The sequence below is a fragment of the Natator depressus genome, chromosome 7 (genome assembly GCF_965152275.1).
Source record: "Natator depressus isolate rNatDep1 chromosome 7, rNatDep2.hap1, whole genome shotgun sequence".
NCBI classification, from domain to species: Eukaryota; Metazoa; Chordata; order Testudines; family Cheloniidae; genus Natator; species Natator depressus.
The window spans coordinates 26879180-26904830 of record NC_134240.1 but is presented as its reverse complement, the minus strand read 5'-3'; the positions used below and the strand labels follow the sequence as shown (position 1 = coordinate 26904830).

Below are 25651 nucleotides of genomic sequence, written 5' to 3'. Positions count from 1 at the left end.
TGGTTTATCTAGTAGAGCCGGTCGAATAGTAGAAAATGTGTTTGCAAATTATTTATTTTTAAAAAATTGTTGGGTCAGTTACTTGCAGTGAATAATTTGGACAGTTCTACTACTAGATAATATGACCTGTATTTAGAGGTTACTGTTCTGCCATATATTCCTTAGGTACATATTAGGCAAACTTTACCAAGCCACTTAAAATTGCTTTGCATTTTCCATTCCATTGTGATGGCTAGTGACTGTCTGTTTGTAATTGCCATGAATTATACTAATGTTACACAGTGGACTAGTTAACGTAGAACAGAATATTTGAAAGTGGTTACATGAAGATTTAATTAATCTCAAACTCACATCCTCATGTAATACTTCAGAATGTATGCATGCACAAAACATAAATAATATATTTATTTCACCTCTCAACATAAATTGCTTCCCAGGAATGAATGTCTATTTTACAGAAAGTTTTTTAATGTGAAAAAGCAAAATACAGGAGTAACAAGTAAATCAATCACACTTGACACTAAGCTTCTGATTGAAACGAGGAGTCTTACTTGGGTGAAACCAAAGACCAAAAGTAACTTAAGCCAAGGAACTACCAAATGGCTCTTTTTCCTCGGGACTCCCCTGCTCTGTTACTGGGGCCAAGTGTTCTCTGTGGTATTTAGCAGTAATTGCAGCATAGGCACAACCATACACAGCAGCTGCCAACATCATTAGACACACAATTCCACAGACAACTCCAGTTATTACTACAGTGGCAATTGCATGACGCAAACTAACTGGCCTTGGCTTTGGTTTAGGTTCACAGTCTGAACGGCTACTTTCTCCATTTTCATTGTGCTGAGTATGCTTCAGAGAACTTCTGTGCTCAAAGTTATGGTGATGAATATTAGCCAGATGAATATTAGCAGCTGTGGGAGGGCATGCCCCGTACATCTCATAAGGAATTTTGAGGAGGTCCTTTCCCTTCCGATTTTCTGGTGTTGAGCATATAATGCCATCACTTATTCCTCCTGAAAAGAACATATTAAAGTCTTGAGCTCTTTGGCATTCTGAATTTTCTGTATGTAAAAACAAAACGAAGCCCAATGGAATTTATAAACTGCTTCATTTTTCTACTTTTAAACAATTTACAACCATATATTATTTTGTGTATGTTTCCAATTAGTTAAACACTAGGATTATAACACTTTTATATACTCAAATAAGCAATTACTTGTAACCAATAATTCATTAGGAGTACATTTACCTGTACTTTATCAATGTTTATAGTAAAAACAAAACAACCCCTCCCTCCCCGCACCACCACCACCAGACACACACACCCAGTAGTATAAAAATAGGCAGGTATAAAGCCATAAATGAAACCAAAGAGCTATTATTACCAAGCACATTCTTACCACTACTTTTTTTAATAAACGTAGATGGAAACAATATGTCTTTTGTAAACATTTCCTATTAGCATTCACAGCAATAGTCCTTGAAGTAGTGATGATTCTGACACTATGTGCTAACATTTGCCACGCTGCAAATTGTTAAAATAAAATATCCTATATCCTAATATATGATATTATTAAATCAGTCTAAGAAAGATGCAGTGCTGTCCACAAGTTCCGGCCATGGAGCAGCACCACATTCCAAGTCCCACAAGAGCAACAAAAAGTTGCTCAACAGACCCTCCAGTTCCAGACCCACATACCCCTCCTGCATCGGCATCATTGGTCCAGAGACGGATCCCTTTACTGGCCCCAGTTCTGTCCATAAACCAGGAGCTGTTGACTCAGGGAGACTCAAAAATCCTCCTGGACCTTGTCAGCTGTCCTTCCCTGGAAAGGATGAGGTTTCCATGAGTTCCAGAACTCTTGCCTACTAAGAGAGCCCCATCCACTGTCTCGAATCTGTCACCTTCTGGCTGAATTCCTCCAACACACCCCATTTTGTTGGCACCACCATTTGCACAGGACTCTGGTTCCTCTGAGCTTGAGGATCCAGATGTTACGCATGGTCTGCTGCCCATTCTGAAGACATACCTATCAGAAGGTCCCAGTGGCACCATGGCAATACCCTACCTTAGCTCAGCCCAGGAGCCACTGGTACTTGACTCCTTGGGCACCACTGCTTCAACAGCAGGATCAACCAGGTAGGCCATATTGGAGCTCATGGCCCCAGTTCTACCATCTATGAGCCTCCACAGAAATGCCCAAAGGCCCACAGATCCCATCCACCTGTTTTGACGATAAAGTCATCTGCACAACACGCCCAATCTTTGCTAAGCGATATTTCTGAGTGCAACTAGAGAGCCATCAACCACTTTGCACCCCAATGGTTTTACCAGCCACCCCTTTTGGGGGCCATCTCAAACTCTTTCTGCCAGCATGGAGAGTAATAACAACAGACAAAATGGGTCCTGGGTGTCATTTGACATGGCTATACCATTGAGTTTGTGACGCTGCCTCTTCCACATCCCCTGTGCTGATCCCATGCCAGGCATCACTCTCACGACAGTATTCTTACCCTAGAGGTGGACTCCCCCCTGCAGAGAGGTGCAATGAAGCCAGTCCCCCCAGCCTTTCAAGTATTCAGACTGTTTTCTGGTACACAAGAAGGGGGATGAGACCAATCTTGGATCTCAGATGCCTCAACTGTTCCATTTGCTAGCCAAAGTTCTATGTGGTCACTGAAGCAACTACATCTTCCCTCCCCCACCACTCTTGTCATGTGTCCGTCACAAACTCCAGTGGGAAAGGGTGATGGTCATCCTGATCGCTCCGTTCTGGCCTTGCCAGTTCTGATTTCCTCTTCTTCTCCACTCTCTCCCACTCCCGACGTTTCCGGGACTGCTCACAGAACATAGCAGCAGACTCTGGCACCCCAATCCATGGACGCTTCACTTGACAGCTTGGTTTTTGGGTGGATGCCTCCGCTAGCACAGGAGTGTCTGTTGGCAGTATGAGATGTCCTCTCCAGTAGCAGAAAGAACTCCACAAGACAATCCTACCAAGCAAAATGGGTGTGTTTCACTTCTTGGGCCCAACAGACAGGCCCTGGGTATCCCAATGCTCTTAGATCAGTGGTTCTCAAACTTATTCTGGTTCCCTTCTTTGTGTTTGTAGTCATTTACCGCCTCCACCCCCTCCAAGTACCTATACTCTTCAGGTATCTCTGGCCTTTCAGCATTAGCTATCCACCTCAGAGAGCCAGCAGGCATTTCCCTCTGCTTCTCTCAGCCTTCAGCTCTCTCCAATCATGGCTGTTGGGCCTGGGGAAGCTTGTAGGTGACTTCCTGACTACCTTTGTACCTTCTGCTTTCACCTGCATTGATCTGGCTTCACTGCTCAATGAGGGAACTCTCACTGCTCCACCTTCAGGGGCATCCCCTCCTCTGAGTGCTCTTTATTCTCAGGTTTCAGAGTAGCAGCCATGTTAGTCTGTATCCGCAAAAAGAAAAGGAGTACTTGTGGCACCTTGGAGACTAACAAATTTATTTGAGCATAAGCTTTCGTGAGCTAGAGCTCACTTCATCGGATGCATTCAGTGGAAAATACAGTGCGGAGATTTATATACACAGAGAACATGAAACAATACATACATACATACACACTGTAACAGGAGTGATCAGGTAAGGTGAGCTATTACCAGCAGGAGGGGAGGGGGAACCTTTTGTAGTGATAATCGAGGTGGGCCATTTCCAGCAGTTGACAAGAACATGTGAGGAACAGTGGGCGGGGGGGAGGAAATAAACATGGGGAAGTAGTTTTACTTTGTGTAATGACACATCCACTCCCAGTTTTTATTCAAGCCTAAATTAATTGTATCCAGTTTGCAAATTAATTCCAATTCAGCAGTCTCTCCTTGGAGTCTGTATTATTCTCAGGACTCTTTCTTCCTTTCTAAACTCTGTCAGTGTTCTGAACTCTCATTTATAACTCCCTGGGGCCAGCCACACCCAACTCATTACATCAAGCTAGGGTGCACTTGACTGGAATGCAAGAGCTGAGCCCAGTTTCATTTAAGGGGCCAGCTACCCTGTTACAGGAACATAACTCGTTTTGGTTAGTATAAGTCACAGAAGAATAAAAAATATTAGAGTACAGAATATCTAGACTTCTTCCAACACTGGTTGTTAAAATGGGTATTGTGTGTTGCATTTCACTTGATTTTTTAAAATTTTGGCAAATTTGTGTAAAGCAAAGGTGAGACAAGAAGAAAAATCACTGAATTGCCAAACAATGGCTGTGTTTCTGAGATAAACTAAAGAAGCTGTGCTGCTGGCATAGTAATTAAGATAATCTGATATGCTTATCTTGGATCATTACCTTCTGCTGCATACAGAATTCAGAACCCCTGCTAAAATTTGTTCTAGGGAATAGGTCCAGCAAAATATAACAAAAGCCTGGAGGCTGAAAGAAATAACTTAATAGTTTAACAGTCCAGAAAGTAGCATGACTTTAACCCTGGGAGAGAAAGCCCTCAGGAGACTAATTTTTATTGGTTAAATTACAGACCCACTCTATCAACTCAGCCTGTTGAATATTTTGATAAATTGCACATATCACTGGCTTAAAAGCTTGTTTAATTTTATTTATTATTTTCTATAACTAATCCCACCTGTTACCTAGCCAAGTATTAGGCATCTTGTACTGATGGAACTTAATTAAATGTACTTTAGATGCTTTAGCATAGATCCAATGGACCAGATCCTTGTCTGTGCCAGTGCTGCTTCTAGAACAGATGGCTCTGGAGGTGCTATTACACCATCATTCCAGCTCCCCACTCCTAGAACGCCTGGGAGCTGTGCCTCCAGCACAGTTTAGAACAGCCTCAAGTCCACTCTAAGTTGTGCCCAGCTGCAATGGCTTAACTTGTGCTGGAGATTCCCCTTATGCTAACCATTTCCTTCAGGTACACAATAAATGCTGCTTTCCGTCTGCGCTGGGTATGCTAAGGAACTGGCCCAATGATTTGGCCACAGCATAAAAAGAGAGCTACTGTAAAAAGAAATATGTCTCTTCTCATGGTGGTAATTCCTGAAATAAAAATAAAATTTTGAGGGGTGTGTGTGCGTGTAGTTTAGTGATTACCTGTGGTGTACTCAGTGTGTGACTGGATGGTAGTGAGAATTTCCTCGTGAAACATTTGGAGACTTGATTGTTTGTTACCAATTCACTAACTGGACATATAAATTGTCCAATTATATACATTTCATTTTAACAAGGAAGTGTGTATATGAACTTTAAACATTTCTAATAACCAAAGTGTGAGGTTTTTAAGGTTATTTTTGCAAGGTTTAAAGTTATTCTTACACAAAGTCACTTAAAAGTAATTAATTAGAAGGAGAAATAAGGAGTGAAAATTAGTTGGTTAGTTCCACAGAAACTCTTCTGTTTGTTGAATCATAGAATCATAGAATATCAGGGTTGGAAGGGACCCCAGAAGGTCATCTAGTCCAACCCCCTGCTCGAAGCAGGACCAATTCCCAGTTAAATCATCCCAGCCAGGGCTTTGTCAAGCCTGACCTTAAAAACCTCTAAGGAAGGAGATTCTACCACCTCCCTAGGTAACGCATTCCAGTGTTTCACCACCCTCTTAGTGAAAAAGTTTTTCCTAATATCCAATCTAAACCTCCCCCATTGCAACTTGAGACTATTACTCCTCGTTCTGTCATCTGCTACCATTGAGAACAGTCTAGAGCCATCCTCTTTGGAACCCCCTTTCAGGTAGTTGAAAGCAGCTATCAAATCCCCCCTCATTCTTCTCTTCTGCAGACTAAACAATCCCAGCTCCCTCAGCCTCTCTTCATAAGTCATGTGCTCTAGACCCCTAATCATTTTTGTTGCCCTTCGCTGGACTCTCTCCAATTTATCCACATCCTTCTTGTAGTGTGGGGCCCAAAACTGGACACAGTACTCCAGATGAGGCCTCACCAGTGTCGATGATTGATTGATGTTGAATGATTAAAGCAACTCTATTTAGGCACAACAAAGGACAATCTGTCATGGGTTACGACATCTCAGATTTCCTTTCAATCTCATCTCTTCAGCCTTCCTTCTGTGCACAAACCGAATCTCATCTTCAAAATTCCTGCCCATATAACTATGAGTGAAGGCTATCAATGGACACTGAATAGCAATTGTGTTACAGAGGGCAAACAGAAGACATAGAGCATCTTCACATGAGCTGTTGCCTTGTACCATGCCAATTTGTTGATCTACATACAGATAGGAAACCCAGGAAATATTTGTATCACATTCATGCATCAATGTTTATTTTAGAGGAAATAGGATTGTCTTGTTCTTTTGATTTCTCAAAGTCTGACTAGCTCCCACAGTAATCAGTGCCAGGTCTTCCTTTAATGTTTAATACCTTTCACTTCCTACACTGCATATAAAAGAGATATACTTAAAAAAACCCAAACATTTTAGGATTATAAATGATTTTTTTCCCTTTTATCTAATCATCTTGGATTCTAAAGCTGCTCAGAACAAAGCATTGCAATGCCATTCAAAAGCAGAGCGAGACAACTTCTGACTTACAAAAAACAGAGTTAAGTCTTATTCTCTTTTTATGTAGAATAACTAAGGGATTTATAAATGGAAGAGATTAAATGCAGGTAGAGATATGGCCAAACGACTTTGTGCTGCTTTTAAACTACATACAAACTTCATTTTCCCTTTACCATGGCATTGTGTATTTCTGTATTATCATTTTAATCCAGTGGTTAGGGCACTCCGCTGGAAGGGGGCAGACCCAAGTTCAAGTCCTTACTAGAATGAATAATTATTTATACAAGCAGCTTCACCAGGAGACACTGAGAGAGACCTCCCCCAGAGTAGTCAATAGCCTGGTAGGCACTAGTCTCTGGGAGTTCAAATCCCTGCTCCAAAGTGGGGATTCCCATATCCCAGGTGAATATCCTAACTACTGGGCTAAAAGTTATAAGGTGGGCACTGGCACCACAACCATTACCTCTACTTCCTCTTTTTTTTTTAATTGAGCCTATTTTAAAAGTCTGGAAACAAAATGCTTTGGGTCAAACTACATGTTTCCTTTGCCAATATTTATTTAAAATTCTGGATTCAGTTTAACCCAAATTGAGTTTATGTTCTTGAACTTCCAGCAGTCTGAAAACTCAGGTATTTGCCAAACTCTAGTCCAGAGCAGAGAGAAAGTTAAGTATGTGCTTAAGTGCTTTCTGGTATCAAGGCCATGGTAGCTCGGATAGATCAAGTATATGTTAGACCATTTTCTTTACATTTTATCTAATAGAGAAAATTACTTACCTCTGTATAAAAAGCTCTCTAGCCACAGTTTAAGGCCAATGACATGACAAGTGCATTGCCATGGATTATTCTTGAAAAGAACAACTTTCAGGTTTGGGAGGGATTCCAACAGAATTCTGTCCAGTCTTTGAACCTTGTTATACTTAACAGACAATAAAGTTATATTCTCTGTATTATTTCCTAGAGTTTCAGGCAAATGTAATATACTGTTGGATGACAAATCCAGTTCTTTTAATTGAGGGAGGGAATTGAAAGTCTTGTTTTCTAGGTAATGAATCAAGTTCTTGGTTAGGTTTAGAACCTGTAGGTATTGTAATCCTTGGAAAGCACCCGATGACAAATTTGAAACAGAATTATTAGACAAGTCTAAAATTTTGAGCAAAGGGGTCTCATTGAATGCATTTTGATTGATTTTCCAAATATGGTTATTCTGCAACTGTAATATTAGAGTTTCAGGAGGTATGTGGGAGGGAATTTCAACAAGTCCTTGATTCCTGCAGTCCACTGTCTTTGATGTTTGATGACATAGGCACTTTTCGGGGCATCCACATACCATATGCATTAGTACAATGATACTTGAAACCAAAAGCAGTTCACCTGTACAAGAAGTAAAAGAAGTGATAATGTGGTGAAACTAATTTAATTTATAATCGGTGTGTTTTGGTAATACAAACATTGGTAGCATAGACAAAAGATGTACATTTTGGTAATGGACAATAATGCACATTTGTTTCACAGTTCGGTACATCAGAATAGTATAAATCAGCCCTAGATAAAATTTTGGAAACCTCATATAATGTAGACTAAAGACAATTTTTCTCTAGTTTCAAACTGAGCTACTTTTCATGGCTTTATCTTAAATGCAAATAACTTTTAGCAAGCTTAGCCATCACCCCCTTGCCATAAAAATATGATGAATTTCTAGCTGCTACATACCCATAGGAATGAAACACTCTCATAGAGTTCTCAAGGATTTTAAATTGTAATGTTTATCTTTCTATGGTGATAGTGATTCCGAGCCCGTGATTCTGAACCACTGTATGTTAAAGTTGCAAGCACAGTCCCTGTTTAGTTACTTTTTTGATTGAATGTTGCACCTTAAAGAATTAAGCTTGTGTTCCTTTAGAGAAAACAATAATCTTCAAAGACTTCACTACGGAGGATTCAACAAAAGTTTCCAGTGAGCCAGATTTTTTTAGTCTGTTCTTTAAAATATCCACCCATGTTTATGCTTATTAATTGAAATTCCTTATCTGAATGCCAGCTGTATTTTCCAAAGATTTGAACCTCTATCCACTAAGCAAACATTTGTGAAGTACAGTTGTTAAAATGATAAATGAGGTCACAGGAGTACTCAATGATATTTAATATTTAAAATTATCTACTCCCCTGGCTCCTGACAGTGATCCAGTTGGCTTTGACTGAAATAATAATACCTTGTACCTGTCATATGTGGTTAACGCTATTCCTTTAAAAACATCATGCTGCCTAAAGTTATGTTAATATGCATAATATGCATAATGGAATAATAAAGATATATTAGGGAGTCTTGGCTGCTGATCCCATATGAATTATTTTGGCTCCGGAGAATCAGAGCAATAGGTGGATAAATCCTTTTTAACATTGTCTTTGTGATGCATCGAATCATTAATAGTATCTGTTATTTCAAAGTAGAAAAGCTTCTAGTCAATTATTATTTAAAAGTCTTGGAAAATAAAGGATACAGTGCATATTGACGTGTAGAACTCAAACATTTAATTAGTAACAGGAACACTATCTTAAAAGAACAACAGAATGAGATTTCAGTATTGAACACATTAAATCTGTAAATGAAAGGTTTGGATTTTTGTGACAACAATTTACCTTGCAAACCACTTATTAATTAACACTCTACATGAAATTGTATTTGAAAATTTTGCTACAGTGCCTGAATTCTGTGTTCAAGAAAAAAATATTCTGTAGCATTGTGCCGTTTTACAACTGTTAGCTTCAGAAACAAGAAAAACAACTTAAACAATAACTTCCACTGTAAAGTTAAAAATAGACACTGGTTGGCAAAGGCAATATTTCTTTACAGAGCACTTCACTATAGGTCTAAAAAGTAAACTATAGCTCACCTTTCATGGTGGTTCTATTGTTGTCCTGCTTGCAGAAAGCTTAGCCAAGTTTACTTAGAACAGTAATTTACACTATATTACAACTTGAAGTGTGTGTCAGGACTATGAACTAATCCAGTTTCCTTTATACCTTCATTTTAGGAAACTGTAGTTTACAAAGGAGCTTTAACTATTTGTTCTAGTGAGTAACTCCGTCAGCTTTGGTTGTTGTTGCATTCATCTTCCCCCCCCATCACACTTTTTTTTTTTTTTTTTTTTTACAGTCCACCTATTACTCTGAGTTTTTCTCTGCCTTTCTTATTCAGTCAACTGGCCCTGCAAAGAATGTCTGTCAGCTCAAACTGGACAGCTGTAGTATACAAATCATGAGCTGATAGCCTACCCTTTTCTATTATTTAATCTGCTTCAAATCCAAGGTACAAAAATAAGGCTGCCTTTTTAAAATCCAATGTAGTTTCTGAATTCTGTGGGATTATTAGCCATGCTGTGTCAATTCCTCAAGATCAGATGACTCTGAACATGGATTCTAGTTTTCCTGGGTTGTGATTGGAGGCAATGGAGTGTGTAATAATACTAGGAATAGGCTTGCATGTTGATGACATGGTTTTGACAGTGCAGTTGTTTGCTCTTCTGGGGCTTATTCTTCTGACATCCACAGGGATTAACTGTGCTGACAGGATTTTGTTGCATGGGAACACAGAGCTGGTGCCTTCCTCGGTAAGAATGGCAAACATATTTGTATGGGATACTAAAAATATTGGTCTGCTTTTTTCGTAAATGCGTTGACACTTTAAGTGACATTTGATTGAAAACTCATATTTCACATGGTAATATATTGACTTTATCTCACTGTTAACTTCTTTAGAAATAAAATAACACTTCACATTGTAGCATTCACAATAGTAAAAGGGCTAATGGCATATGACTGCCATAGAATTAAAGCTGCGATAAGGTGTTCAAAGGAATGTGAAATCTGGTATAATGAGCTCCTTTAAGGTCACATGCTCACTTTTATGCATCTGTTAGCTTTGTCATAAAGAGGGGCCTTGAAACTGCACCATCACAAAATGTCAAACCTCTCCAAATGCTGACCATACAATGTAACATTGCTAGGGCCAAATTCTGCCTTTGGATGCACAAGAACAGCTTGCAGTGAACTCAGCTACTAGTCTTATTTGTAATACTATGAGATGATGCAGAAAGTGTCTCAGCTTAATTTTTGGTTTGTACATTAATTAGCTTGAGCTTTCAGGAGACCGAGAGCCAAATTCTGCCTCTACATTATTTATACAATAATTTATAAACTAATTTCTGAAGTTCTGTCTTCTCTAGTTAATCTTAACATAAAAACAGAAGAATGGCCATACTGGGTCAGACCAAAGGTCCATCCAGCCCAGTATCCTGTCTGCTCTCAGTGATCAATGCCAGGTGCCCCAGAGGGAGTGAACCTAACAGGTAATGATCAAGTGGTGTCTCTCCTGCCATCCATCTCCACCCTCTGACAAACAGAGGCTAGGGACACCATTCCTTACCCATCCCGGCTAATAGCCATTAATGGACTTAACCTCCGTGAATTTATCTAGTTTTTTTTTAAACCTTGTTATAGTCCTAGCCTTCACAACCTCCTCAGGCAAGGAGTTCCACAAGTTGACTGTGTGCTGTGTGAAGAACTTCCTTTTATTTGTTTTAAACCTGCAGCCCATTAATTTCATTTGGTGGGCCCTAGTTCTTGTATTACGGGCACAAGTAAATAACTTTTCCTTATTCACTTTCTCCACACCACTCATGATTTTATATACCTCTATCATATCCCCCCTTAGTTTCCTTTTTTCCAAGCTGAATTATAAATATCTTATACAAATATAAGTAAGATTGCCACCCTGAAGAAAGCAAAGCAATCCACTCCGTACTTCTCCTACACACCCTTTAATACTAAGGTTGTATTCCAGTTGGAGTTAGGGTATTCCACTCTCCCAGTAGGAAAACACTTGATCAAAGAGGTGGGTCTTGCAATATGCTGTGAACGTGGCAAAGTTTGGACTCAGTCTTGACTGTTTCAGAGCCTGGATCTGCAACCCAGACTGTTCACCAGGAAAGCTTTGGCCAAGGCCCCATATAGGTGCATATGGAATTATTTCACTTGCAGTGCCCGGAATGAATGCTGCCCTGAGACAGAGAGAGAGAGCACCCATTGGTCACAGATATGGACAGGTTTCAGCCCAATTTAGGGCTTTGTGGCAGAGGAGCAGGACTTTGAATTGGATAGGATCCTGTAGATTGCAAAGCACTTGTGCAGTATATTCTTGTCAGTGTTTCTTCTTTAGGAGGTGGACCACTATAGGCTATATTAGCTGTAATTTCTAGGTAGCCTTCATGGGCATTACACCGGTCTTACCTGGAGCTGACAAAAGCAGGAATTCAAAAGACCGGCTCTTCTTCCAGCAGAAAATGACATTTCCTGGTCAGATGTATGCTGAAAAGGCTGGTTTGGCCTCTACTGCTATTGGACAAGTCTCTGCTCCTGGGTGTCCTAACAGTTCACACATACATGAACCTGCCAGTGATTCCAGTGGGAGTTTCCTAGGCATATGCAAGGGTAGAATTTGGCCCTGAGTTTGGAGAGGAGAGTTGATATTGCAGATTCATTTCCAAAGTGGAGCTTTTATGCTTTCCCCCACTCCGCCCCAAATTGTGGCACCTTACAAATGTGGTAACTAAATAGAAATTGTTCAAGGAAGGTGAGGAAAAAATTGGAAAAATTAGAACTGTATAATTCTTTGTTACTATCTGGAAGTACTTTGTTGAACTGTATCTGACACCAGTCAAAAGAATCGAAGGAAAGCTGAACAGTGACTGAAAATGTAGAGCAACTGACACTCTGTAAAGTAATCATGATTTTTCATCCAGAGAATAGTACAGTTACTGCTGTAGATGACAGACTGTATAGTTCAGGGGTGGCCAACCTGAGCCTGAGAAGGAGACAGAATTTACCAATGTACGTTGCCAAAGAGCCACAGTAATGTGGCAGCAGCCCACCATCAGCTCCCCAACCCGATCCCAGCACCTCCCACCCACCAGCAGTCCTGCCAATCAGCAGCTCCCCCTCCCTCCCCGAAACTCCCTATCAGCTGTTTTGTGTCCTGCAGGAGGCTCGGGGGGGAAGGGGGAAAGAGCAAGGGCACTGCAGGCTCAGGGGAGGGGGCAGGAAGGGGTGGAGTGTGGGAAGGGCCTGTGGCAGAGCCAGGAGTTGAGCAGTGAGCACACCCGGCACATTGGAAAGTTGGCACCTGTAGCTCCAGCCTTGGAGTCGGTGCCTGTACAAGGATCTGCATATTAACTTCTGAAGAGCCGCATGTGGCTCCAGAGCCACAGATTGGCCACCCCGGTCTAGTTTCTTAAACCCTTGTTGAATGACACATCATGTTGTTTCGAGATGAAAGACAACACAGTGAAAAAGAATCCTCTGAATGTGAGTCACATGGCACCACAGTAGCACTTAAATGCTTTGACTTTCCAAATGTGTTGAATTTAAAGGTCAGGAGTAGTGGCCTTTATATTGATACCAAACTATATAAAAGGTTAAAACAAAGGCTTCCAAACCTTAGTGCTATAAGTTATTGCTACCTGTCCCTCCCCCTGCAAATGCATGCACAAATGGAAGTAAATATTGTGTTTTAACAGTGACTAATTTTAATTAGGATTGACCTAGATGTAAATGGGGCTACTGTAACACTTAGAGATGAGCCACTGTAACGCTCAGAAATAACACTTTTAGCAGCCCTGCTAGCAACAAGTGTTCCACATCTTTGATAATTATGTTTTGCTGTTTGAAGCCACAGCAGCTGGGAATGCCCTTGCCTTAAGTGATGCCTCACTGCAGTTCCTGCAACAGAGGCCATTCCTCCATTCTTGACATATCCCATCCCTTGCATCAACGATGACTGACATTAGTGCCCCCTCTAGCAACTCCTGACCTTGTTACAGGATACAGTAACTCTTCATGTTGTTTCCTGCTATGGCTCTGTTTTTTCTCACTTTAAAAGTTCTCCACGGATTTTAGTAAAGTTTTCCGAAGGCTGATTAATTCAATGATCTGATTGTGTGTGTGTGTGTAAGAGAGCTTGCTATCCAGGTGTATTTCCTGTGCTCTTGTGTGAACTAACTTTGTGTGAACTAACAGAAGCTGTAAAGAATGCCTTTCAACTGCCTATCTTAGTCTGAGTAATCCTTTACAGCTACAATTGTGTTATTTTTAGCACTCAACAAATTGAAAAGATGTTCACAGGGCAAGGTCATTGAAAGTTAAGCACTGTGTGAGGTTCATTTCCAACAATAACACAGGGCTTGTTTTATGTTCTCTGCATCATGATATAAGAAGTTACTGCTTTTTTTAGTTAAATCTTCGTGCCCCATTCAACTTTGGAAACCTATGATTAAATCTGTTAATTCACCTTTCATGTGTGTGTAGGTGTTTTCTTCCTTATATAGAAATCAGTGAAGATATGTATTTGTAAACAGAGTTTTTCCCACCCTATAATACATGTTTTATTCCTGTTTCTTAGTAGTAATGCTTTGCTTATGAGAGAAAAGTCTGATGTGGTGAAAATTACAATACTGATGCAAGTAGAGATTTGCCAGAAACAGAATAACCATGAAATCTGCTCTACTTCTCGGCACTTGAACATTAAGATTTTCTCTTTTTTGATGTGGTGCAGCAACTGTTGTTGTGACCACTTAAGCTAACTTGTGTCTTGCTGTATCAGAATATAACATGATGTTTCCCATCACAAATGTAAAGACAACCCACTAAACTAACACCCTCTATCCCTGCTGCCCCTTAGTGGGGGCACCCCACTGACCAATGATTAGAAGATAGTTTGTCACAGTTCTAGCCAAAAGCAGTTGATTGCTTCATATTCAGAAGAAGGAGTATGGTTCTATTTACAGAAGTTCTATTTACAGAAAAACACCCTGGATTTAAAGAGAATCTAGCACTAGGGAAATAATTTGAAGATAAACAAACAAATGTTTCAAATACTTTAAAGCTACAACATTCTGTTTCTGATACATTTTATATCAAGTACAGAAAGGCATCATTACATATGAAATTTGCTCATAAACACAGTGCTTTCTGGTCATTTCATGCTTGTACTTTCCTTCTGTTTTTGACATGGAATTGGCTAAAATAGCAACAGTTGCTTAAGCTAGAAATTGTGTGAACATTAGATTTCCATTCTGCTAATGAATGATTTTAAACTAGTTAAACGAATAATCTTGTCTTGGAAATCTCTGATGCAATTCAAAGCAATACAGTCTCTTCTTCAAATTGAGCTTGTGGACAAAACCCATGAATAATACTGAAACAGCCCACCCATCACCTCTTGCAAAATAAGCATGATATTGCTTCAGAAAACATAGTATTGTATCATGGGAGACTGTCCCAGTCTTTCCTGGCTATGGGCCACATTCTGATACAAGAGGGTGAGAGGGCACAAGAAGCTCTTTCAGTTTCTGGGTCTAATGACAGTCTTGGTGCTCAAGGAGTGCAAGGATTCCACCAAACTTGTTCAGTATTCCTTCTCAAAACTGAACATTGTATACTTAACAATGAATACCCTTCTGCATAGTAAGCCACCAAATCATCAAGATAAAGTAATTAACAAGAGATGGCAAAATCTTCAGAAAGGAATACAAAGTAGGAGGGTGTCCTGTTTATGAATAAAGGTCAAAGGACTGTTTTGATATATCTGGGGTTGCACAGGAATACCTTTGTGTCATTCACCTATGAAATAAGCTGGCAGTGGGTTTGCTTCATGATTGGAAGGTGACAGCCAAGCCTGGCTGTAAGACGGTGGAAGGATTTTGGGTTAGCTTTTGCTCTCGTGACATAATAATGTGCTGTTAGTTAAGTTTAAGCTCTAGAGTGCATGTTAGGATTTTATTTTATATGTAACCCTTTGTTCCTAGTATTTCTGCTTGCTATCATTTGAATCTCTGTTCTTAATAAAATTATACTTGCTTTCTCTGTGAACCCATCTAAGTGCTGTGTGTTAAGCGGAGGTGTATTCTACAGTGAAACTGGTAAGCTGTGGTGTACTATTCATTTGGGAACAGAGAATCTGGAATTCTGTGAGTGTCCAGTGGATCAGGGGCTGGGCACTCCAGGGAAATGCTTGGTGGACTTGGGGGTTCAAGTGTCCCTATCGCTAACCTGCAGAGGACAGCAGAGTCCAGCGGGCTGAGAAGGAAGTGCTTGTGCTGCTTGTGGCTGGTAGTGTCAGGGAGCCGACCTCTGGGCAGGGGCGGCAGGTTTGTATCATTTTTGGTGGTGCCCAGAACAGGTCCAAGTTCCCCCCACACACACACACACACACACACCTGCCTTGTAAGCGAATATACAGTAACTTCTCACTTAAAGTCATCCGGTTAACGTTGTTTTATTGTTCTGTTGCTGATCAATTAGAGCAGTGGCTCTCAAACTTTTTTTTCCATGGACCACTTGAAAATTGCTGAGGGTCTTGGTGGACCACTTAATGATCTTTCCAAATGTTGTTTGTAACGTTAGCTAACTATTGTAAAACGTTTTGGATAAAATTGCTATATAAAAAAACCCCTTAATAATAAACAACTTTTTTTGTTCTACACATAAAAGCACACAACTCACATTTTAATCAGTAGTTGTAACCTTTCTAATGTGATGGATGTGCCCTCTCCCCCAGCGCAGCAGCCCCCAAGCTGGGGCTGGGAAGGATGAGGAGCTCTCTCCCCAAGCCTGCACGGCTCCAATAATTAGGTGGGTGGCCCTTCATTCTCTCATGTGCGGCCGTCCAGGAGTGCACCTTAGAGGGAACTCTCCGCAGACCACCTGAATGGACCACAGTTTGAGAACCTCTAAATTAGGGAACATGCTCGTTTAAAGTTGCACAATGCTCACTTTTAGTGTTGTTTGGCAGCCGCCTGCTTTGTCCACAGCTTGCAGAAAGAGCAGCCCATTGGAGCGCTAGTGGTGGGGGCTTGGAACCAGGGTGGGCCGGCAGCCCCCCTACCAGCTCCCCTAAGTTCCCTGTGCGACTGCTGCCCAGCAGACTATCAATTGCTGGGCAGTTCAAGTTCCCCCCCCCCCCCACTTACCTGTGCTGCTCCTGCCCTCTGCCTTGGAGCTGCTCTGGGAGCCTCCTGCTTGCTGTGCAGGGTGGGAGGGGGAAGAGGGGTGCTCATGTCAGGGTGTCCCCCTCCCCCATTCCTGCTCCCACCCATCTCCACAGAGCAGCGGGGGACACAACAGGGCTCAGAATGGAGGGAGCTTGCTGGCAGCAGCTGCTGTCTCAAAGTCTCTCTCTCACACACAGGGTGTGTGTCTCTCTCTGCCATGCTGTCTCTCCCCCCCCCCCTTCCATTCCTGCTGCCTTATAGAGTGTGAGGCAGCATTACCAACAATGTGTTAACCCTTGAGGGCTCAGCCGAGTGCTAGTTCATCATTTAGCAGTAGGGCATCCCCTGGGAAATATCCCACCCTCTGACTCCACCACCTCAACCAAGCTTCACAATTATCATCACTGTGTACCAGTAAGAAAGGGGAGGAGGGAGGTAGACGGGAGTGCTGTCCTGGGCCCAGGAAGTCCAAGGATCTGTTGTGCTTTCCAAGTTGCTCTGGCTCTCAGGAGGGTTTTAAGTCCTGGGCTCCTCTGGGGGTGTAGCTCTGCTCATAGTGCTCTTTGTGCCAGTCCAAACCTGCTTTCTGTGGTCTCTTCACCATTCCCAGGGACACAGGTCATCTCGTCGGTGTTTTTACTTTCCGCAGCCCTGGACTGTGTTTTCGATCAGGCTGACCTTGCTGTCTTGCATGTCTGGGCAGTTGGATTTTTCTTTCTCACTTTTGCCCAGGAAAGCCTGAAGCCCCTGTCTTTCTCTGCTGTCAGCCAAGTTTCGGCTGTGAGCAGTGTCCTTGGGCTGCTGGGGCCAGTGTCTTATCTTCCAACGGAGCTAGCTGAAATTCCCATTAGTCGTTCTCTGCTCTCTTTTTCTTCTCCCCCTTCTCGGCCTCTCGTACCCTGTAAAGGAAACTTCCACTCTCCACTCACACATCTTTGACCCTCCCTAAAATGCTTCGTGATGCTTGCAACAGTGTTAGCCACATACAATGCTGATCTGCCTTCCCTGGAGATTTCCTGAGGGAGGGGGGGCCATTGAGATGTGACACAGTGACTGCAGGTGGGGGCGGGGGGCCCTGTGCTGGTGGAGGGTCCCACTGGAAAATGAAAGGGTCTGAGGGGGAAGGATGGATGAGGGGTAATAAGGAATGGGGGGGCACTAGGACCCTGCAGCAGCAGTTGATGCAGGGAGGCAGCATGGAGCTGCAGGGGAGAGTCAGGGATAGTCTGCTCTGGACCCCGGGGAGGCGGGCGGGGGCAGCAAGTGGAGGTCGAGGGACATTCGGGGGAGGTGCGTGGGGGTGACAGGCGGGGTCGGGGGAGAGACCCGGCCCCAAACATTGGTGGAGCTGGGCCCCCAGGCCCTGAATATTGCTGGAGCCCATACAACTCGCACACACAACTCGCCACCCCTGCCTGTGGGGGGCACAGATGAGACTTCCTCATGCTAAGAGCAGCTGGTAGTGAGATGCCCCACGACCATGGGTTCCCCTGAGAAGCATCACAACTCTGCATGAGGCACAGTTTACTCAGAAACTGCTAACCAGATGTATTTACCAAGCTCCTTTATGTGTCTCTGCCCAGGCTGGCTACAGAGGTGGAAGCTCCTGATTGACTGGGGGATGACTAGAGTGATACCAGCTAGGGATTGAGAATGTCAAACTTTGCCAGTGCCCCTGCTTGGTTACTGCATAGCTTAAGGGAGATGATATAAAATGCTGTTTAAGAGACTACTCTTACCTCCTCTTGGTGGCAGTTACAATTTGTTCAGCTTTAACCCTTCAACGGAGTAAAGCAACAGCTTTTCAGTCAGATGCTGGAGAGCAAATCTGGGGATGGAAGTTATGGTCTTTCCACTTGGAAAACTGATTTTGGGGGCAGGAGCAGCATTTTGGTCTTGCCTTTTGGCTTATTTTGCCTTCCTTTGGTTCTTGTTCAAATAAGATTTGGAAATTTATATGGCTAATGAGAGCATCCATAGGTACAATACATTGGATAGAATAAAAAATGTTTAGAAGGGATCTAAATCCTCCCACTTTGGGCCATTAACTAACCACTAATGACATGAATTATGGAGAAACTTCCGCTATGAGCAATGTATTCCATAATTACTGTTTTTGCAGGGTTTTTTTCACCTTTCACTGATGCATCTGGGAGTAGCCAGTGTCTGAGATAGGAACAGCCATTTGCCTGTTGGGTCAGTTATTTGTCCTGGAAGTTTTCAGTTTTCTTTTTCAGCTAGATGAGGTGAGGATATGAATCCAGTAGGAGACTCAGTTTATGTATTGTTTGTATGTGACAACTTTGGCTGAGAGCCTTTTGTGAGGTTGGTTTGTGATAGCCCCTTTCCCCAAAACTCCAGCAGGGATTTGGAATAAGCAGGGTCTGAGTCATGTAGGTGCGGAGCGGGCTCGCGGGACAGGCTTTCTGGTCTGGCTCAGTTGCAAGCACTCCCTCTACAGTGAGCCCAGTCTTTTTGATCGAAGGTTTGGTTTAGGGGATGCAAGGCCTTTGGAGTCAAGAATGACCGCAGGGAATAGCGATGCTGGGTTACCTTACACTTAATTACAAGTTAGATAAAGTTGCAGCCAGAGGCCTTTAAATCAAATTTCATGTGTCTGCATACTTATTGGTGCCGTCACAAGTAGCAGCGGTAAAATAGGCTTCAATTTTCAATCAATTCCCAACTTATAATAATAAGCTGTTGTGTGTGCTGTACATCTTTGCAGATATAGATAAAACGTATGTCAGATAAGTATGATTAAAGTTAATTAGTGAGTTCATGTTGCTGCTACAGTAAATAGAAACAGATGTTACTTGACATAAAAGTAATAGAAACAAAAGGATAAAGAAAATGGGAATTGGAAAAGCATGTCTGAGATAAAGTATAGGATTTACATGTTGTTTTATTTAGATATTTTAGACCATTTTTGTCCCAGCTTGAAAAGTATAAATTGGGATCAATTTCATTATCATTCTTGATTTACTCCTATTACACCAAAGAACAAGTTCTTTTGTCAGCTTTTTCTTGGTGCATTTTGGTTGTTTTTTGTAGCACTGTTTAATTAGAAATTTCATTTTTCAGTCACAGGTGACCATGATGTTACTTCTAAGACAAATTTAGGGACATTGTATTTTCTAATACCATAGAAATTTAAATTTCTGTGAGTTTTATATGTTTATTTTAATACATAATCTGTTATCAAAATTGGAAGAGGTTTTGCTAAAGACGGTTTCTTTAGTGGTATTTAAAACACGCTCGGTCTATAATGAAATAGTAAAATAAAATACATACTTTGTCTCTTTAGCTGCAGATCTCTAATTCTACTACAAAATAGCATTTATCACTACCATTTTTGTGGCAAAGTGTTTGTATGAACAATTTAGTTAAATTGATAAATGAATATTTGAAACTACAGGTTCTGTGGATTCATAATAGGGATTTCTCTCATTAACTTAATACCTGTGTAAATGAAATAGTTACATGAACAACAGAGTGTGTGGACTTTAATGGGATTTCATGGGGCATAATGCTAGAATTAATCTCAATTTAATTCAGATATAAAATTGTTAGTTTTTTAACTGCTGAATTTCTGGTTTTAGGAAATTGCCATTAAAATCAGTGGGAGTCTTCCCATTGACTTAGGCAAGGTTCTAAGCATTCTGGCCCTAATCCAGGAGAGCACTTGAACACTTGTTTGATCATATGCTTAAATACTCGGTTGCATCAGGAACAGATTGCTCAGTAGTAGAGATATTCAAAAGTCAGAATTCCCGTTCTACAGGAAATTCTGAAAAACAACCCACTGTATTTCAGATCAAAAAGTAGAACTTTTGACATTGGGAGGAATTTTCTCTTCTGCAAGCAAAATCCTTTTGAAATAATCAAAACATTTTATTTAAAATTTTTGGAAACAAAATTGAGCCTGGGAGCCCAATCTCCATGGCACTGAGGGCTTCTAGGCTCCTGGCTCCTTGTCAGCGCTAGTGGACTGACAAGTAGAAAGCAGCCATGGATCTTGGGAACCTGTGTTCCCAGCTCTGCTGCAGGGAGTTTGAAAGCCCTGATATGAGCCACGGTTCTCAGGACTTTCAAGATCCCTGTTTTGGGGCCAGGAACTGAGGCTTCCAGGCTCCAAGAAGTTCTGGGGTCTCCAGCCCTGGGGCAGACTGCATGGTGAGACTGTTCCAGAGCTGAGGACACTAGAAGTCCTAGTGTCCCCAGCACTTCACCAGGCGAGCTGGCAGGAAACTGTTGGAGATCTGCCTGTGTTTCATCAAAAGTCCATCATAACTGAAACGTTTCAGCAAAACAATTTGGTTTTGACAAAACACCATATTCAAGGGGGGGAAAGCTGTTTACTCATAAAATTCCAACCAGCTCTACTCAGTAGCTTGCAGGAACAGACCCCAGTATGGTCTTTAGATCAGGCTTTCTGTCTGTTTTTCTGTAAGGAATTACATTTTGCATCAAATTTATTTGAGCATAAGCTTTCGTGAGCTACAGCTCACTTCATCGGATGCATCCGATGAAGTGCGCTGTAGCTCACGAAAGCTTATGCTCAAATAAATTTGTTAGTATCTAAGGTGCCACAAGTACTCCTTTTCTTTTTGCGAATACAGACTAACACGGCTGCTACTCTGAAACCTGTCATTTTGAATCAGTAATTCTAAAAGGTATTGAAGGTGTATAATAGCACAATAAACTACACTGTAACATGTATTGGATAATGCGAGACAGTTATCCTCTTCAGTGTTGTTTTATATGCATTATGCTGCAGTCATCACCAGCAAGCATATGTCAGTATAATAGCTGGATAGAAACTGGAACATCACTGTTGATTCGTGATTGTACCATTTCACAAATGGAATAGGGATATTGCAAATACTTTCTTACCATATGATTCCAATGAACAAGAATGAGATTGATACCTGTGCTTGCTGCTGCTGTTCTCTATTTCAATAGCAGATTTGTTTTACAAGGAGGTACATGGCGTGTTGCTGTCCCCGTGTCTCTGTTCTTCTCCCTTTGAAACTCTTTGTTTTCTACCTTAGAATCATGAAAACTCATTTCAGGATCATTTTCATCCAAACTGCCTTTCACCTTTGGATTCACTACAAAGTCCTCCCTGTTGATCAGATCAAGTCTAAAATAACTGTCCCCCTGGTTACTTTGTTTATGCTTACCTATGGGCTTTTGTCACCTGCCCCCTTTGAACGTAGCTAGCCCTTTGAACCATACCTGTCCTAGCTCTGAACGAGCTAGCATGCTGAAAATAGGATAGCTGCAGTGCCTTTTTAAAAATGATGTAGCAGCAGGCACTGAGAGAATTATACTACTACAGTGTCTTAGGGATCTCTTGGTATTTTTCTTAATGGCAAGCAGATTTTCTAACCCCCGCCATGTCTTTAAAATTCTTTTTCTCCCACAGAAACCTTTTATACGAAGCTGGAGAGTAAAGCAAAGGTATATAGGTGATCTCCTCCCCCTTTACCACGTGTGCCTCAGTTGTGCTGTTGTCAGAAATGATAAATGCTTGGGAAACACAGTTGATGTTGCTGCTGAGTATCTCCAAAATAGGCCACTAAGAGGACTTACAAATAATAGTGTGGATAGTTATAATAATAGATAGGTAGTTACAGTCCTTTAACAGGTATAGCAATTTAATTTAACCAGACTGTAGAAGTAGAAGGAGTGGGGATGGAAGAACTGAGTGTTGAGTCAGAATTGGAGTGACCCTGGGAGGAAAATTTATGCAAAAGGTAGATAACAGTGTGTTTCTGTGGGGTGGGCTGATTGGGTCAGCAATGGAGGAACGAACACATTGGCTGAGGTGCTGGGTCAGTGAAATGGGAAGTGAAGGAAATCAATTTTTTTGAAAAGTATTTTGTATATTTTTTCTATGTTATGTAGCTGTTACTCTTTGTCTTGTGTAATTAGACTGCAAGATTGTCAGAGTAAGGAACCATCTCTTTCTATGTATTTGTACAGTGTCCAGAATCACAATTTACATACCATGTCAGCAGCTAGCTGTATTTTACTTCTAAGTCTCATCAAGATTTCCTTCTGTGGTGGGTGAAATGTTTTCTGTGATTGCAAAAAGAAAAGAGAAATAAGAGCATAACAACTTCTGGGAATACATTTCAGTGTTCAATTTAAATGAGGATAATGCTTCCTAACTGTCATGATACTGAGATGCCCTTAGTAGTTTGTTCTGTCATAAGTTGTCTACAAGCTTTTACTGTAGGTTCTATTATGCTGTCCCCACAGATGCTGTTAGTGTATTTGAAGGATGAACTTTCTGGTTCAGGCAGATGCATTAGTTGAGAGGATAGCAAACTTATGACAGCAGTTTGAGTGCCTGTAGGCAAGCATAAAGAAAAAATCTGCATAAAGTAGATTATTTTCCTCTTGCTTTTCCCCTGAAATTGAAGAGACACATCAGTATTGATCACATCCTTTCTCAGTATTTATACCTGACTTCTACTTCATTAGCAGTGCCTGATACTAACACATACAGGTAAAATATATCAGTTTATTCTATCAGGTAGCAGTTGAGTGCCCCTTTGTATTTTATCACTTCTGTTTTAATGCTCGTTAATTTTGGGCATGTCCTCAAAGGCTCCTGACATAGTAGGGCCTCTTCTAGCCACCTATCTATAGCACTCTTGGCCAACATTTTATCTGCTTTATTTGCTTTTACTCCCTCCTGTAGTATGTAATTTTCAAATGTAATGAAAGGGCTGACCTGTGTGATTCCTATTTTCTCCAAGACCTTTCCATCCCATTCAGTTTCCAAAATGGCGGTCCGTGGCTCAGTGTTCATCTTTTCCCATCTTATAGTTTCATCAGAATTAGAAAAGGTATTTTCTAAGGACCATATTACAGGCTTCCATGATGCTGAAAATATGGGGTGAAAGGAAGCTACTGCTTTTAGAGTTTGAGAAGTTATGCAATATCTGCAAATTATTACCTGGATGGATTTATTGGTAAATGTCGGTAAGTTGATTTCACCATACACACACAAACCAGCGAAAAAATATTTCCATTGATAATAAATGAAATTTACAGATAGGGAAAGTAAGAAAAATGCTGCTTAGCAGAGTTTGATTTCAGGATATTGGCCTTGTATGTTTTGACGTGATGTTGACAATTTGTGTTTAACACCTATAAAGCTTCAACTTTCTGAATCACAACTGCTGTCATTAAATAATGTCATTATTGCCCTCCATAATTTCCTGCAACTGGGAAAATTTAAATGGATAAAAATAGAAAAAATTGCTTAAAACCAAACATCAATATTATCCATCAACATTTTTTTTAAATTGAATTCTGCCAAGCCTAAACTTATTGCACTAATGATTTCTATGACACTATTTGTAGCATCAATAAGAACTTAAATAGGTTTTCATTAGTTACTACTTGAGTTCAGAAGTTTCCTTTCTTTAAACCCCTGAGTAAGAAGGAAGAGCAGAGAGCTGTCCCTTTCATTAGTATCCTTGTAGCTGATGACACTGTGATAGACTGTAGGCAGTTTAATTTATATTAATATTTGGTTCAACTTAAAAGAGCAGCGCAGGCAGGAAAGAAAATGGAAACGAAACCTCTATACTGCCCTATGATGTGCATTAAAACATTCAGACTTTCACATAGCATTGCTCTCAATTTAGGAACTAACAAATATCCACTTTGGGAGAGCAGTCCGACAGTCTTTCTTTAATTAAGCCCTCATTAATTCTTCTCCAAGGCAGTTATTGCTGCTAGGTAGACTCCAAAGTGTTCCAGGTAAATAGAGTTCATTTCTACAGTGTAATGTTACATTATGTAATTTAGCTGAAAACAATTGTTCTGCACAACTTTTCAGGCACATCACTGCAGTCCAGGTTTAGAAAGTAAAAACAAAATCCGTGTACTTACAGTATATGGCCCTAATCACTGTAGTGCCTGAGCGTGGTTACTTAAAAGTACTTTACAACCTTAAATACACTCAGTGAAGATAATGGGCCTGATTCTGCTCCCAGTGAAATAATTAGGCAAGCTCCCATTGAATTCAGCAGAAACAGGATAAAGTGTACAGTTTGTACTCTTTAATTACATTTGTATAATTTCTCATTGCAAATGTGTTGCCCCTCTGATTTGCTGAAAACTATACTAAGAAATGGTGAGCAAAACAGAGCAGGCAAAGATTTCAGTAATTGGGCCTTGAATAAGAATTGTGACTCTTAGTGAGAATGCTTCTGCCCATCTTAGAGATGCTGGATGGGTAAGGTTGCTGCCAACTTTCTACTCACACAAAACCGAACACCCCTGCCCCGCCCCATCTCCAAAGCCCCGCCCCATCTCCAAAGCCCCGCCCCTTCCCTGAAGCCCCACCTCCCTCTGTCGCTCACTCTCTCCACCCTCAGTTGCTCATTTTCACCGGGGGTAGGGAGTTGGGGTGCAGGGGGCAGGGTGAGGGCTCCAGCTGGGGGTGTGGGCTCTGGTGTGGGCCGGGGATGAAGGATTTGGGGTGCAGGAGAGGCTCCAGGCTGGGGCTGAGGAGTTTGGAGTGCGGGAGGGGGCTCTGAGTTGGGGTGCGGAAGTGTGTGAGGGCTCTGGTTGGGGGTACAGACTCTGGGGTGGAGCTGGGGATGAGGGGTTTGGGGTGTAGGAGGGTGCTCCAGGTTGGAACCGAGGGGTTTGGAGTGTGGGAGGGGGATCAGGGCTGGGGCAGGGGGTTGGGACACGTGGGAGGGGAGGTCTGAGGGCTCCAGCTGGGGGTGCGGGCTCTGGAGTGGGGCTGGGGATGAGAGGTTTGGGGTGTAGGAGGGGGATCAGGGCCGGGGCAGTGGGTTGGGGCACAGGGTGGTGTGAGGGCTCCGGCTGGGCATGTGGGATCTGGGATGGGGCTGGGGATGAGGTGTTTGGGGTGCAGGAAGGTGCTCTGGGCTGGGACCAAGGGGTTCGGCAGGCGGGAGAGGGATCAGGACTGAGCCAGGGGTTGGGGCATGAAAAGGGGTCTGGTGCAGGCTTCAGGCAGTACTTACCACAAGCAGCTCCTGGAAGCAGCTGCATATTCCCCTTCTGGTTCCTACATGGAGTTGCAGCCAGGTGGCTCTGCAT

General features: G+C 41.8%; 2 protein-coding genes across 5 annotated transcripts in view; one reads left to right on the top strand and one right to left on the bottom strand.

The window, feature by feature from the left end:
* CACNA2D3 (calcium voltage-gated channel auxiliary subunit alpha2delta 3) overlaps positions 1-25651 on the top strand; it is an 869947-nt gene that overhangs the window by 757854 nt on the left and 86442 nt on the right. The window lies entirely within an intron of this gene.
* LRTM1 (leucine rich repeat transmembrane protein 1) lies at positions 462-25651 on the bottom strand. Its single transcript, XM_074959588.1, has 6 exons — positions 25576-25651; positions 22741-22910; positions 22565-22636; positions 16529-16616; positions 7281-7877; positions 462-1013 (listed from the first exon to the last, which is right to left on the bottom strand). Exons 1-6 carry the CDS (start codon positions 25649-25651, stop codon positions 580-582), a joined length of 1437 nt encoding a protein of 478 aa, XP_074815689.1. The 3' UTR covers positions 462-579.